The following is a 14,726-nucleotide window of genomic DNA, read 5'->3' as shown; positions in this document are numbered from 1 at the left end:
AAACTCTATGCATATCGGATAGAACCAATTTAGGTGCATGTGCTGTGTTCCCCCTTTTCAGATTGCAGAAAGAGGCACTTTTTTTACAAGTTAGAAGTATACCTTGTCAACAAAAAAAGATTAGAGAGAGATGGTTAATGAATCTGTAGTTTTTGTGCTGTCAATTCCCCACCAGGACCAATAAAAATAGGCACTACGCATAGGGGACCTGGTTTGGGTTCTTGGCGGTGGCCCTGCTAGCTAATGTCAACAGGGAGTGGGTTGAGGGGGTGAGCGGGCAGATGCACTGTGATCCTTGGCATCCAGCCCTGCGAGGCCCACTTGGCGTGATGCGCAAGCCTGAGACAGCTTGGTTGGTGGAGCATGTTGATTTGGGAGCAATCCCTTCTTAATGCAATGATACGCAACTCTCCTGCGAATTCTACCAAAAAAAATGGTGGGATTAGAGGCTTGATGGGGGAATTGCGCCTTGTGATCTAGAGATGCTGGGCACAGGGGCAATGTAGGCATTTCCAAGTTTCCCTAATTGAAGCAATGCCTGTGGCACAAAGGGTTAAAGATTTAAGACCAGTGGCATCTACAGGAATTGTTTTCTAAGGTGGCAGATCAAGGATTTAGGTTTATGTGAATGACAACAAGGATTTTTCTCTAGAATTTACCATTATATGCATTGAAACGATATTTGATACACTTCTGCATTTTTTGTTTTGCAATTTTGTTAGGCCTGCCGCCAGGTGGCCATTGGCAATTATCAGTCATCTTTTGCCATAGTGCGCCCACCAGGCCACCATGCCAAGTCTTCGGGAGCTAGTGGCTTTTGTTTCTTTAATAACATCGCAATTGGTGCTAGGTACCTTCAGCGAGAGCACATAAGAGTTTCTTAGCGAGACATTCTTTTTGTCATTGAAGTTTGATTTTTTTCTATTCTTTAATTTGATAATGTAGAACTTGAAGAAGATAATGGTGATCGACTTTGATGTTCACCATGGAGATGGTACGCAGGAGATATTCTACAGTGATGATAGTGTTATTTTTTGCTCTGTGCACAGGTACTTAACTAACCTCTTGGACGCTGAATGCATTAACTGTGTACAAGTGTCTAATTTCTGGTTTGTTTTGTAGGAAATCTATCTTTCCCAAACATTTAAGCAAGGGCCACATGTCTATTGGTGAAGGCAAAGGGAAAGGGTATAATGTCAACATAAATTTGGAACAGGGTCTGAAGAATGGCGATCTCCTGGCCGTTTTTGACTACGTGTTTGTGCCTCTGGCTGAAGAATTCAACCCAGATATAGTGCTTATCTCTGCTGGGTTCGACGCAGGTAACTCTATTCTAGTTAAACATGATCTATGACATTATTCCCTGTTGCAATGGAACTAAGGGGTTACATATAATCTTCATTTTTTGTTTGATAGCAATTGATGATCCATTGGGTGTTTCCTATGTGACACCTCGTTGTTTCGGGGAATTAATTTGCAGGGTGAGTTCTCTACTGTCACTTCAGTAGAAAGCATTTGAGTTCTCAAAAGTTTCCAGCTGCTATGCTTTGCCACTAGTTTACACATTGCCTTTCTGTTCATTATTGCTACAATATTTATGTTCATTTTACTGTCATTGTCAGCTTGAGTATAGAGTTGCACTAATTGTTTAGTCTTGTTAGATGACTAAAAAATAGATTGGTGTTTATTTGAGATTGTTAAATCTACTGATTTTATGTGTAAGGTTTAGTCTACTGAATTTAAGATCGCCACTAATCTACTATATTTCTCATCAATTGCTGTTCTATGATCTTAAAAATTAATTATTTGATAATATGACTTGTTTTTTTGTTATCGTTGACTCAGGCCAAAACTATTTCTCACGGAAAGCTTGTCCTTGCTCTGGAGGGGGGCTATTGTACAGAATCACTTGCTGAGTCATGTGCCGAATGCGTAAATGAGCTGCTTGATGAAGGAAGCACACAAATTGCGAAATGCAAATACGAAGATGCAGATAGCTCCATGTGGAAGGTTATCGCTGAGGTATGCGACTGCCCATTGCTTAATTTATGTTTCTCGTTTGTCTGATAACTTGTTGAATACCTTTATTTGGCAAATGGTTTTGGGCACAGGTTTGCTCCGTGCTAGGAGAGTACTGGCCGTGTCTGAAAGGAGTGGCTCCGCATGAAGATGAACCTTCAGACCCATAGCATGTGCCTTCTGTAACTGGCCACATACTGCTGGATTTGTACCTTCTGTGTTGGCCTTCATCGGGCAACTAGCTCATGCCTTCCAACGTTTTAACTTTGAGATTTACAACGATCTAGAGCTGCTATTTCACTTGTGTTCCCACTTTATATTAGCTTTGACCAAAGATCAAATGCTATGGTTTTGTTCGATTATCCATTTCCACATATTTTGGAGTATGAAATGTCAGACTCAAGGAATCTACAGTCACCTTGTGGGCTTTTTGTATCATTGCATGAATGGCGCTGGTGGGCGAGGAGGGTTCCTCGAAGCGTGGCCTTTTGGAGCTATTTGGTTTGCATTCAAATATGCCTTGTCGCCAAGCTTTTGGCACGGCCAAAGTTTAGTCCTCAAATTGGTTGCCAAGGTTTTGTTCCATTATTATCTCCCTTGCCTTCCTTCCGATAACCCTTTTCTTTAGTTTTATATATACTTGAACCTCTATTTTGCTATCCCAAATGCTTGTTTTCGGACGCGCGCGCGTTAGCGCTGCAGAATATCGGAATGAAAATCATCGCCTGATCGCCAGCAGGCCGGCACACGTGGAAGCTTCCGCGTGTGTCACCTGTCGCCGCCGCCGACTGCGACACCGCACCTCTGGTCTCCATCCGCTTGCTCGCGCTTGCCTTGTGCGCACCACAGCACCGCACCCCACCCCACCCAGCAGCAGTAATTCTTCCGGAGAGGCCCAGACAGCGGGCGAGCGAGCGATATGGCCGGCGGCGGCATGGTGTTGGAGGCCCACGCGGGCGTGGTGGCGGCGGCGACTCGTGTTCTGCGCGGCCATCGTGTGCCTGTCGCTCCTGTCCATGGTGATCTTCGCGGCGGCCGGCTCCTCCTCCGGCGCCGGGGACGAAGGGAAGTCGCGGCGGCGTGGGCGCGCCAACGGGCCGGTGTTCGTGGGCGGCTGCAGCGGCCCGCCCTGGGCATTTTTTAACCGCAAACCGAACCGAACCGAACCGAACCGAAGTGTCGGTTTTTTCGGTTTTCGGTTTGCGGTTCGGTTTCTACTTTTGCACTGTTCGGTGTTCGACTTCGACTTCGGTTTTATACTCAAACCGAACCGATTAACCGACAAAACCGATGCGCACACACGCTCCGTCGCTCCCCTGCCTCCCCAGACGGCCTTCCCCAATCTTGGATGCAGCCCACCAAGGCCCACGACGCACCGCTCTGGCCTCTGGGCACTTGGGCAGGCTCCTGTCCGACTCCCTCTCCCTCACCCCGTCTCACTGTCTCATATCCGAAACCCTAGGAGGCGGTGGTGGCGCGACTAGGAGGCGGTCTGCCCCCGGAGACGGAGAGATCCCCGTGCCAGCCCCGCCCCAGCGTAGCAACGCCCGCCCCCGCCCCACCTCGCCGCCTCTCAACGCGACCCGCTCGACGCTGCCTGCCGCCGCAGCCCAAATGCCCGCCCAGAAGCGCCCGCCCCCGCCACCCTCGCCCTCCCCCTCTGCGGCCCCGGGCGTCGGCTCGCCCCCTCCTGCGTCTCCGCCGCTGCCGCCGACGGCCGAGCCCGCGGAGAAGAAGCCCAAGCTAGAGGAGGACGGCAGCGGCCCGTGCCCGGCATAAGGAGGAGCCGCGGAGGCATGCTTGGTGGCTGCGCCACGGCGCGTCGCGGATGCGAGCTGCGAGCAGGTGGCGGTGGCGGTGCTGCACGAGTGGAAGGTGGCGTCGGCGACGCATCCGCTGCTCGAGGCGGAGTTTCGTGCATCGCGGATTCGCGGATGCGTGCGACTGCGAGGCCGTGGAGGTAGACTCGGGTTTCTCGGTTTAAACTGAAAAAACCGACGTAAAAAACCGAAACCGAAATGGTCGGTTTTGCATTCTCTAATTAACCGATCGGCTTCTCATTCTTGAAAACCGAACTTTCGAGGAACCGAAAAAACCAAACCGAGGTGTCGGTTTAAACCGAACGCCCAGGCTGAGCAGCGGCTGCAGCGCGGGTTGTCTTGCAGACGAAACAATAGAACTATAGAAGCAGCAAATTCGAACAAATCAAAGCTTGCGCTTACATTGGGGAAAAAAGGGAACTGCCGATCGAAATGCTGGGGCTGTATAGCCTGAAGAAATTGTACGTACCACGGTGTTTTTAAGTTGTTGTATGTATCTCTCTTTCGTGCACGTAACATCTAAACAATCGGGTTCTGAAAACGAAGTTTTTGCGCACTAGTTAGTTCATTGACCTTGACGCCCGAGGCCATCCAAAACCAAAAGCCGTAGCGTTTCCGGCAGGACTGCAGGAGCGTCGGATATATCTATCTACCTATATCTATCTTCAACTAAGGGTCTGTTCGGAAGCCCTGTAATCAGTCCAAAACATCTGTAAATTATAGCCCGTAATTTTTTTTCAGCCCACAACGAAATTTGCTGCTTGGATGACCTGTCAGCCTACTAAAATTACAGGTGTTTTGGGCTGAAACCGGCGGAAAAAATAAATGTCCCTGGAGGCCCGAAAAGAAATACGACAGCTATCGGGCTCGCTTGCTCGTCTCGGTGGCGGCGCAGTGAGCGCAACACCGAGCGGCGGCATCAGGGAGAACGGGCTCAACGACTGCATCAGGGAGACCGACGGCGGCGTCCGCGGCGATGAGCGAATCTACAGCGACGGTGTCCAAATCCACGGCAGCGGCTGGGATGAGAAGTGGATCTACGGTGATGGCGACCATGGCAAGCGCACATGTTCCTCGATTCTCGGCAGGTACCTTCCTCTCCTAATCACCATCTCTTCTTCTTGCGTTGGATGCTGGATGTGTGAAACCTATCTGAATGAGGAGCTAATCTGGATGTGATGCACATGCTTCTTTGCCTGCACTTGCTGATTATGTGTGAAACCTATCTGAATGAGTGAGTGAAATGGCACGGTTGAAATTGAAACCAAATTGAAGTTGAATAATTCAGCTCTGTATGTTTCCATGGCAGCTCTGTATGTTTCCCCAATGCACAGTTGAATGATTGGGACCAATCGATTTTGCTGATTATGCATTAGACATGTATCTTAGATATGTTTGGTAGATGATATGTATGCTGAAGCTGCTCCCATGGCATTGCTGCCGTACGTTAGATTTGTAGCTGCTGTATTAAGAACATGTGAACTCCGATCAAACATTGTCGACTTCGGCAGGTATCCGCATGGATGCTGAGTATTTTGGTCCTGACAGAAGCATGCAGCTTCTCATCAGAAGAACAAATTGAAGCAACGTGTGTGCAAGCCATCTGTAGTGTGCGTGCATGACTGCATATACGTATATGCGATTAGAAGAGGTGGAAGGAAAAGAAACTGATCTAGAGTGTAAGTGCACACGACATATCTAAGATACATATATATTATGAAGTAGCTCACTGTCCCCTCCTGCCCTCCATTTTCATTTTTCAGATATATATTGTGAAGTAATTAACTTGTTATAAGCGTCATATATTTGAAAACGGAAACGGATGGAGTACTTGTGCATTTTGTGTAGAGCCGTACTAGCCTTGGATAACACTGCAGCCTGCATTTGTTGTTTTTGCATTCACGTGTATAACTTCAGAGGAAATGTGCAGTGTGCTACATATAGGCTGTTTGGTCATGCTTTGCTTTGCAATGTTCTATTTTCTCAATTCTCATGGCCTGGTTCGTGAAGAAGAAGATGATGAAATGATGATGCTTGTTTTTCCGGCGCTATATTTAGCTTCTATCAAAACTAGAACAAGAACTCCATGTTACACTTCAAAGCTTAGTGGTTCAGAATATACATGTGAACTTCTTGAGGGCCATCCACATCGTTCTTATCATAATTTGCGTATGGAGCCATGGATTTTCAAAGCACTTGCAGATTACCTTAGTTCAAAAGGGCTTTTAAAGAGTACAAGAGGGGTTACTGTAGAAGAACAACTAGCAATGTTCATGTACATGCTTACGCGAAATGCAAGTTTTACTGCATTGTGTGATAGGTTTTAGCACAGTGGAGAGACAATACATAGACATATCGTAGCAGCCTTTGATGCAATCTCTTCATTGGCTTTTGATTTTGTGAAGCCCCCATCATCTGAGACCCATTGAAAAATATCGACCAATCCATATTTTGCACCTTACTTTTAGGTACATATAACAAATAGGTGTACTGTTTTAAAATTCTTACTTTTTTCTTACATATATACTAATTAGAAATAGCACATCTTCTCTCCCATGCAGAACTGCTTAGGAGCGATAAATGGGACTCATGTTCCCATCACAATCAGTGCAAGTAAAGCAGCACCATATCGAAATAGAAAAGAAACTCTTTCTCAAAATGTGATGCTTGCATGTGACTTTGACTTGAACTTTGTTTATGTTTTCACTAGCTGGGAAGGTTCAACATCAGACGTCGGGGTTCTACGTTCTGCCATTAGGTCTAGGTTTCACGTACCTATTGGCAAGTATTATCTAGTTGATGGGGGATATGCAAGCACAACATGCTTCCTTGCCCCTTATTGAGGAGTAAGATATCATCTTCAAGACCAAGGCCGAGCAAATTGCCGACCGAGGGACTATAAAGAATTGTTCAATCTTCGCCACGCTCGCCTCAGGAATCACATGGAACGAGCCATTGGCATCTTAAAGATGAGATTTCCTAACTTAAAAGTAGCCACACACTATCCCATTGAAACCCAAGTGAAAATTCCAGCAGCTATAGTATGTTGCATAACATTATCAGACTCCACAAGGGTGATGATGAGTGGCTAAGCAGCCAAGAACCTCTAATTGACCCTCGTAAGTTTGTGGCTCTTCCTACTGACAGTGAGGGGTACAGAGATGATGATAGACAACTAAACAGTCAAAGAAATGAGGCTAATGCTATGAGAGACGACATTGCGAAGAGGATGTGGGCAGATTATGAAAGAAATAGGAGGCGAAGAGGATGAGGATAATTGTTTAGTAGATAGGGCATATTTATGTACTGATGCTTCAGTGAAAAATAGAATTTTGAATACTTATGTTGTCTTATTTTGTAGAATCGCTGTAATAACAGACATGCAAGTTTCTAAGTTAGATACTTATGTTCCTTGACTTCTCCGTGCTATGTGGTTGATGAAGGAAGTCAGCAAACTTGAAACTCAATGAACTGGAAGTAAGTGTACTGCCTATTATTTATGTCTCTGTAGTTTTTGGGCCTTAGGCTGAAACAAAATTAAAGTTCACGTGTCAAATTCCTCATACCAGTAGACTAGGACCTGTGGTTTCTTGACCAGAATATCCCAGCTTTACTTATTGCGTTAATCGGCTTTGAGGTACACAATATACAATGAGATAACAAAGGCTGCACCTCTAGATCATGTGGTTAATGTACTTTAATTTTGTATCCATGAGATTATGCTTGCTGCTCCACCCTCATTTTGTTCACTAGAGGGTCCAATTTATTTTTCGAAAGTGTTGCATTTTAATTTGTCCATATTTTCTAGAACCAGTAGACAAACTCATTGCTTATATTTCTAAAAGCGCCTATTTCTTTGTAATTTTAACAATGTTTCATGCTCAAATTTATAACTTTGTGCTGCAGGTTAGAGGCTGCAAATATGTGAAGATCTTGAAAGGTTGTGGCCTAGTGTGAGTTTTGGAGAAGTTCTATTGGTGTTTATCTGAACGGTATCTATCTATGTTGTTCGGGTCTCTGCTAGTGCTTAAATTATGATGTTGGATGTATCTCGTCCTTTCTATGTGATCGTCGGAGGAGGTTTAATGCGAATGATTTTGTTTCTAGGTTGATGTGTTAGTATCTATTGAGATATTCTAGACCTTGATGGCTTGATGTGTTTATTCTAGACACTGATGAGATACTCAAATTGCTGCATTGCTCTTCTTTTCCCAAGATGTGTCTGTTGGCTATGTACTTGTATCTGAACTTTGAGGTTCAGTCTTGCAGCAGCTATGAACAGTGAACTAATATGAGAAGTGTCACTTGGTTTGAAGAAATGGGTGATGGCTTGCATAATCTTGTTTCTAAATTTGATCATCAGAATGGTGTTCCTAGTTACTGATGATGTGATCTTATATCGATCTTGTCCTTGTGGTTTATGTGATTGTGTATTTCCATATTTGTTAATTTTTTAAACTTGGTGAGATTTGCAATGTAATTTGCTGAGAAATTGCTATTTGTGCCTTTGAGATACGAAGAACATCAGAGAAGCAAGCGACTCAGTAGCTGATACAACCTGGAAGCTAGCTGTTACCCCAACAGCGTTTTCCAAGTGTAAGAAAATTCAGTGGTATTCTTGTGCACAGTATATTACAGGCGGAAGTGATTTACATCTGAAAAACTATATGTTACTCCCAAACAAGGCCTAAAAAGCGATAAAAATAAGGTTAATTGGATCTGTGCCATTATAAACATATCATTATTATTTAAGAAATTATGCCACTGCCATTATAACCACTGCAATTATATTTTACAGATGCTTGAGATACGCCATTATGTACGTTTGAAGGCGACTTGGCCCCCTGACAGACTTATGAAGGGCACAGTATATCCGTATGGACAAGATTGTCCCCTTCCTCTTCTCTCACAATCACTGACACATGGGCCCCACTCGTCAGCCTTGCACACTTTCTCTCTGTGTTGTCTTCTTCGTCTTCGGTCACCTGCTGGCAGCGGGGCTGCGACTCCGCCGCCCACACGCTCGCCTGGCTGCAGCGGCGTGGTGGCCCAACTGCGCCCCTCGCCCGCGGCGACCCACCCGCGCGCAAGCCCGGCGGCGGCGCAGCAGCTTGCCTGCGCGTGCGCTCGCCGGTGATTGCGCGGTTGCCTCCTCGTTCGGTGGCGTCACAGCAGCGCGCACGGCCTTGCCCGACGGGGCAGCCCCCTGCGCGCTCTCCCGGCGGCAGCGCGGCGGGCCGCCCGCGTGCGCTTGCTCGTCGGTGGCGGCTCGGCTGGACCGATGCGGCAACTCGCCCACGCGCGCGCTCGGCGATGGCGCGGCAAAGCCGGTGGCGCAACAGGGGCGCGGCATCTCCTGGCGACCATGGACAGGGGTAGCCAAATCCGTAGCACGACGATGCCAGCTCGAACGGGAGTGCGCGAGGGAGAGGAAAGGGTCGCGGAGCTGTTGGTGGTGGCTGGGGCTGTGCGACAGGCCGGCGGTGGGGAAACGAGCGATGGCCGCGAAGCTCTGCTGCACGGCCATGGCGGTCGTGACTGCGCTCGTGGACAGAGGGCGAGGGAAGCGATGGGGAGCGGCGAGGGCGAGCAATAGGGAGAGCGCTGAAGCTGGGGCACGGAACAGCAGCCGAGGCCAAGCTCCTCGATGGCGGCGTTGACATCGGCAGCTTAGGGGAGAGGAAGGGGATGACAGGAGAGAGAAAGGAGATGACACATTGGGCCCATCTGTAAGTGAGATAGAGTGAAGGGTTATTTTGATCCATATGAAAATACAAAACTGTCAATGGACCCGAAGACGCTGCATACGTATATAATGGCATGTTCCAGCTTTCGTAAGAATTACGATGGCATTGGTATAGTTTCACAAACAGTAATAATATGCTTAAAAATAGTAGAGTTATAATGGCACATATCTCATTAACGCAAAAAACAATCGTTCACTGCGGCAGACCCATCCCGTCGGCTACCCCGACTTCCTCCGTGCCACCCTCCCGCATCGCGAGTTCGCGACTCCGGACTCCCTACGCGCCGCCCTTCCCCGTCGCTACTCCCTAAGCACCGCCTGGCCCCGCTGAACTCCCCCACCGGGACTCCCTCCGTGCCGCCCGAACGTCGCCCTCTGCGCCGCCCGGGCGCAGGTCACGTCGGCGTCCGACGCTCAGCCGCGGTGGCCGGCGTGCGGCGGTGCCGCCGCCTACCTCCGGACGCCGCCCGGGGCGCCGTCCTGCCGAATCCATCCAGGCCGCCCATCCCGCTCGGCCGCTGCCGGCCGGAGCGCTGTCCGGCCGCCTACCTCCAGGACGCTCAAATACATGGGCTTCTCAGATTGACAGTTTGAGGTATGCTTGTTCTTCTGTGATAAGTTCTGTTAGTGATATTGTTTGACAGCGGTACGGCTCAGATCCAGATGCCCTCTGGCCTTCCCCGTCCCTTCTCCTGCTTCCATTTTTTCTGATTTGGATCTTGTGTGTGTGGTTATGGCTGGCTGTTTGTTTTGTCGGCAAGGGAGGACTGGCAGACTTAGACCTGCTTGTCAACTGCATGCTCTGCCTTCCGGTAAGTTTTTCTCTTTTCAGGGATAACACAAACCCATTATCAACATTGGAAAGAGTGTGAATCATTTTCCATTAGTATCTAACTTAAATGTCTGTGCATTTGGTATGCTTTTCTAAGTGTCAAATTTACATACTTAGTAACACTTCTGATTGTTCTTGTTTTGGGTAATTGAAATATCGGACAAGCCTAGGCAAGGACAAGCTGAACCAGCATTCATGGTTTGTGGTACCATTTTCTTGAAGGCGATTGAGTGGGGCTTTTCTTTTTGGAAATTTGGAGAATAGAAATAAACTTTTGGTTGGAGATTTCCTGTGGTCATCGAAACCCAAAACTCAAACATGGTCCGCCCACGGCCGCATAGGAAGGTATGGATCTTGTTAACTCGACCTGGCAAAATGCATCCTATAATTATGGAGTGCAGTACTCAGAACAAAATGCAGCCTAGAATTATGAATCTATAATAGACAGGCATTTTTTGCTTTCTGATGTTGTCGTGAATTGTGATGGGAGAGAAAAGAGTTGCAAGGGAGGACTGCAAGCTTCATCGTGAATTTATGAACAGTTCCTTTTAGGCTTAGCATCCTTCAGACAATGTCATAGTGTTGCAAACCTACTCGCACCAAAAATTAAATTTCACAACTGTTGTAAACTCCATTATCATTGGGGATATGCATTATAAGTTTTAGATGTAGTGATAAATTACAACCACTACAAATGTGAAATCACAAATTTAGCTTGACATGGGTTTCAGATGTAGTAATAATTTTTTTGATGAATCATTATTTACATCTAATGATGGTGGATTCCTCTGCTCTGTTTGGCCATGCTTACACCTGCATTTATCATTACATTGCATGAACAGGTGGCTTTTTCTTGGTCCTGATTGAGTCTCAAACAAACCAGCATGTAAGATATCATGTAGACCCGAGTCAGTAATACTCACTTTCCACTTGTTAACACCAATTTCCATATATTATACTTTAGCTAATGTTACCCAAGGAATCATTGAGATCCAGCTGATTGCAAGTACACTCATCAGCACCTCCAGAACTGGGCATTCCATATATTATGCTTTATACTGATGTTACCCAAGGAATCAATGAGATCCAGTTGATTGCAAGGTACATTTATCAGCAGATTGTCCTCTTTGAAGCTAAGCTGTTGATTGCCTGTACTTACTGCAGATTGTCGAAGAAGGAACTTACCTACTGAAAATACAGAGCGACAATGGCTTTGACCACCAGGTGGGAATGACATAGCCTCAGTAACAGAACATTTGGAATGCTCTTGGTTCTTGCCTTTACGTTTATCCCTGTTTTGCAATGCCCAATGTGTGGAGGTGATGTGAATGACAAGCAAACTTGGCTGTGCATGTTGAGCATCAGTGAGGATCGAAGCATCAGATAGCAGAAAGCTGGTGGCATGTTGGTCATTTGAGCGTGCTCAATGGCAACTTTCAAATAGCTAGCTAGATTGGGCTTAGAAATAATAAAAAAAAGAACACCGTAGTGGAGAGTTATTTAAGCTGTGAGAGAGTTGTTTTTAGGAGATCATGTTAGATTAGCTATTTGGGAGTCGCTATTTATTTGATCTCTTTCCCTGATAGCTAATATAATTTTTCGTAGACTGGCTATTTGGGAACCATTGGGGATGCCCTTAGAATGGGTGTTGGTGGTGGTCTATTATGTTGATCAGGAGGAAGAGATTGAATATTTCTCATGTGTAATTTAGAAAGTAGCAAAACTGGTTTGATGAATATTTCTCCCTGATGTCTATGCTTGCTTTGGACTTATGTATCTTAATGAAACTCAAATTAGCATGTTTAAACTCAAAATAATGTGACAATAGTTTTTTTTCCCGTGGCAAACGCAAGGGCATGATCCGGAGAAAAAAAATGTCAGCTGTCGCCCCGCCCGTCCCTCTCCCACTCCCAGTGGAAGCACCCAGTCCCAGTGGAAGCACAAGACCATCCGTTCGGCTGCCCTGCCCATCTGCAATCAACCATCATGGCATCATGCGGCGGCGTATGGGTATGGCTGCCCGTTGCCGCCGTCCTGCGTATAGTCAACCAAAGACTGCGCGCTCAGTGACCTGATCGGGAGCCGCGCGCACGGCAATGTTCGTCCTGGCGCCCGCCGGCCAACCCATCCGTGCCAGCAGCCCAGCAAAGACTTGCTCCGTCTGCTCGCCTGCGCGCGCGGTGGAGCCGCGTGGCTCGGGAATCTGGACCGGCCGGGCGCGCGGAGCACGTCAAAGCGAGGACACATCCTCAACTCGTAATAAAGACTTGGCGCGGAATTAACAAGCCCAATTAATAAATAAACCTGCATTTAGCAGTAAGGGCACTCCCAATGCAGAAACCACTATAGTTTCTATGGGCATTAATTGTACTGCCACCTAAGCATTTTGCTGATGTGGCAAGGTAGTTATTGAAGAGAGAGAACAAAAATCATAGAAACCGGGTCTAAGTTAGAAACCATGTCTACACGAGAACCAAGACACGAAGGGACGTGATTGGTAGCGAATAGAGAGAGAGTGTATGTGATTGGATAAAAAGTTGTTCTGTAGAAACTATCCATTGAAACCATGGTTTCTATAGACAGTGTCTATGAAAATTAATAGGTATAGAAACTATACGTAGTTTCTAGCATTGGGACTGTCCTAATACACTCATACTCCTATATATTATGCATTTGCAATTGTCATGATAACAGTAAATCAAAGGTAGTTAAAGCTTAAATCCATCTTTATCATCCACCGACTAAACGTAATCTGACACCCCATTATAGGATCAGGCGGGCCCACTGCACACAGTATATGTATATATATGTATATAGTGTACATTATATAACTCATTCACATCACGCTACCACCATATTATATTAGTACGTATACTAATACAAATGCATATACTTATACCACGTCATAACAATATATCTTTTAAGAGACCGGAATGACAATCATCGCCAGTGCCGCAGTACGCGAGGGAGCACCTCCTGGTTTTATCCGACCGGGGCAGGCCGGCACGCGTGGAAAGCTTCCTCGTGCGTCACCTGTCGCCGACGACGACATTAATCAGTGCGGCAGGCGGTCAATTCGCCTTTATAAGCCGCGCGCAGCTCTCGCCTCCATCCGCTCGCTCGCGCTTGCCTTGCCCTGTGCGCACCCAACCCAGCAGCAGCAACTCACCCTCCAGGAGAGGCGCAGACAGCGAGCGAGAGAGCGGTATGGCCGCCGGCGGCGGCGGCATGGTGTTCGAGCCCCACGCGGGCGCGGTGGCGGGCGGCGACGTCGTGTTCTGCGCGGCCATCGTGTGCCTGTCGCTCCTGTCCATGGTCATCTTCGCGGCGGCCGGTTCCTCCTCCTCCTCCGGCGCCGCTGGTGACGAAGGGATGAAGCCGCGGCGGCGCGCCAACGGGCCGGTGTTCGTGGGCGGCTGGGGCTGCGCCTGCGGCGGCTGCAGCGCGGGCGCCGGCGTCTGCGGCACCTACCTCTCCTGATCGCCCACGGCCCCGCCCGGGGCAGAGCACCCGCCGCGTCAACCGATCGACCGGGTGGACTCGCCTCATCGGCGGCGTGCACGCTCGCTCGCATACGCGGCGCGGCAGAGCATGTCGTAATAAGAAGCACAAACCCTTTGCTTCACTTCACTGAGTAGTTCATGGGCATGGCTGCTGCGCTTTAATTTAGCTTTAATTTTCTTTTCATTTCAGTGTTATTCCTGCTAAACATCATGCTGTAATTATTATAATTATTATCTTATCATCATATAAAGAAGAGACGGCTCGCTTTTTATTTTCTTGAAGAATTGTTATTTTCTTCTTCTATCCATCTCCATGTGCTCACTGCTCTGCTGATAATCCCGTGACTCGTGATTTGGATTCGGTTTGAGTTGGACGGAACAAACGATTAGATGGATCATGCATGCAAACAAGATGTTGAAGATTAGTTGCATGCAAGCATGGAACACAATGACAAGGACGTCCAAGCTACTCCTACCATTACAAGGCAGACCAAATACTAATTATTGAGGCTCATAATTATATTCCTTCAAGAATCGCGATCAAGTCACCAACAACTCGGTCATAAGTGGGCAGCGGTACTTATTACGTAGACCTCCGGTTTATTTTACACCAACTACTCAGTCATCTAATTTATGAAAGCATTAAAATATATTTTTACGATTTTAAGTAGTTTATTTAGGTTTCTTGTGTCCCAATCTATCTTAGGTTTTTTTTGGAAGTTTTAGAAACTTAGAGATATTTTTCGTGGTTTAGAAACCTTATTAGTTTTTTACCAAAAAAATTTAATTAAAAATAACAAAACCTT

The 14,726-nt window shown here is 47.0% G+C and overlaps 2 protein-coding genes, 1 long non-coding RNA gene and 1 pseudogene across 5 annotated transcripts; all 4 read left to right on the top strand.

The window, feature by feature from the left end:
- The first annotated feature begins 789 nt into the window (after positions 1-789).
- LOC136465296 (histone deacetylase 5-like) lies at positions 790-2,189 on the top strand. The gene is made up of 6 exons (XM_066464088.1): positions 790-843; positions 946-1,049; positions 1,123-1,322; positions 1,417-1,481; positions 1,846-2,022; positions 2,112-2,189. The coding sequence occupies exons 1-6, from the start codon at positions 790-792 to the stop codon at positions 2,187-2,189; spliced, it is 678 nt and encodes a 225-aa protein (XP_066320185.1).
- A 2,475-nt stretch (positions 2,190-4,664) lies between these two features.
- Positions 4,665-7,110, top strand: LOC136465295 (uncharacterized; annotated as a pseudogene).
- Positions 7,111-9,757: 2,647 nt separating this feature from the next.
- On the top strand, positions 9,758-12,190 carry LOC136462964 (uncharacterized). Of its 3 annotated transcripts, none has more exons than XR_010760857.1 (2): positions 9,758-10,762; positions 11,582-12,190. It is a non-coding gene; the product is annotated as an uncharacterized lncRNA (long non-coding RNA). The 3 variants fall into 3 exon arrangements; XR_010760856.1 differs by having other exon boundaries at positions 11,260-12,190; XR_010760858.1 differs by having other exon boundaries at positions 9,758-11,518.
- Positions 12,191-13,445: 1,255 nt separating this feature from the next.
- LOC136462963 (uncharacterized) lies at positions 13,446-14,200 on the top strand. Its single transcript, XM_066462021.1, has one exon. It carries the CDS (start codon positions 13,625-13,627, stop codon positions 13,895-13,897), a length of 273 nt encoding a protein of 90 aa, XP_066318118.1. The 5' UTR covers positions 13,446-13,624; the 3' UTR covers positions 13,898-14,200.
- The last annotated feature ends 526 nt before the right edge of the window (positions 14,201-14,726 follow it).

This window comes from Miscanthus floridulus, chromosome 7 (assembly GCF_019320115.1).
Source record: "Miscanthus floridulus cultivar M001 chromosome 7, ASM1932011v1, whole genome shotgun sequence".
Taxonomy (NCBI): domain Eukaryota; kingdom Viridiplantae; phylum Streptophyta; class Magnoliopsida; order Poales; family Poaceae; genus Miscanthus; species Miscanthus floridulus.
The sequence above is the reverse complement of the archived record's forward strand: the minus strand, read 5'-3'. Positions and strand labels throughout refer to the sequence as shown.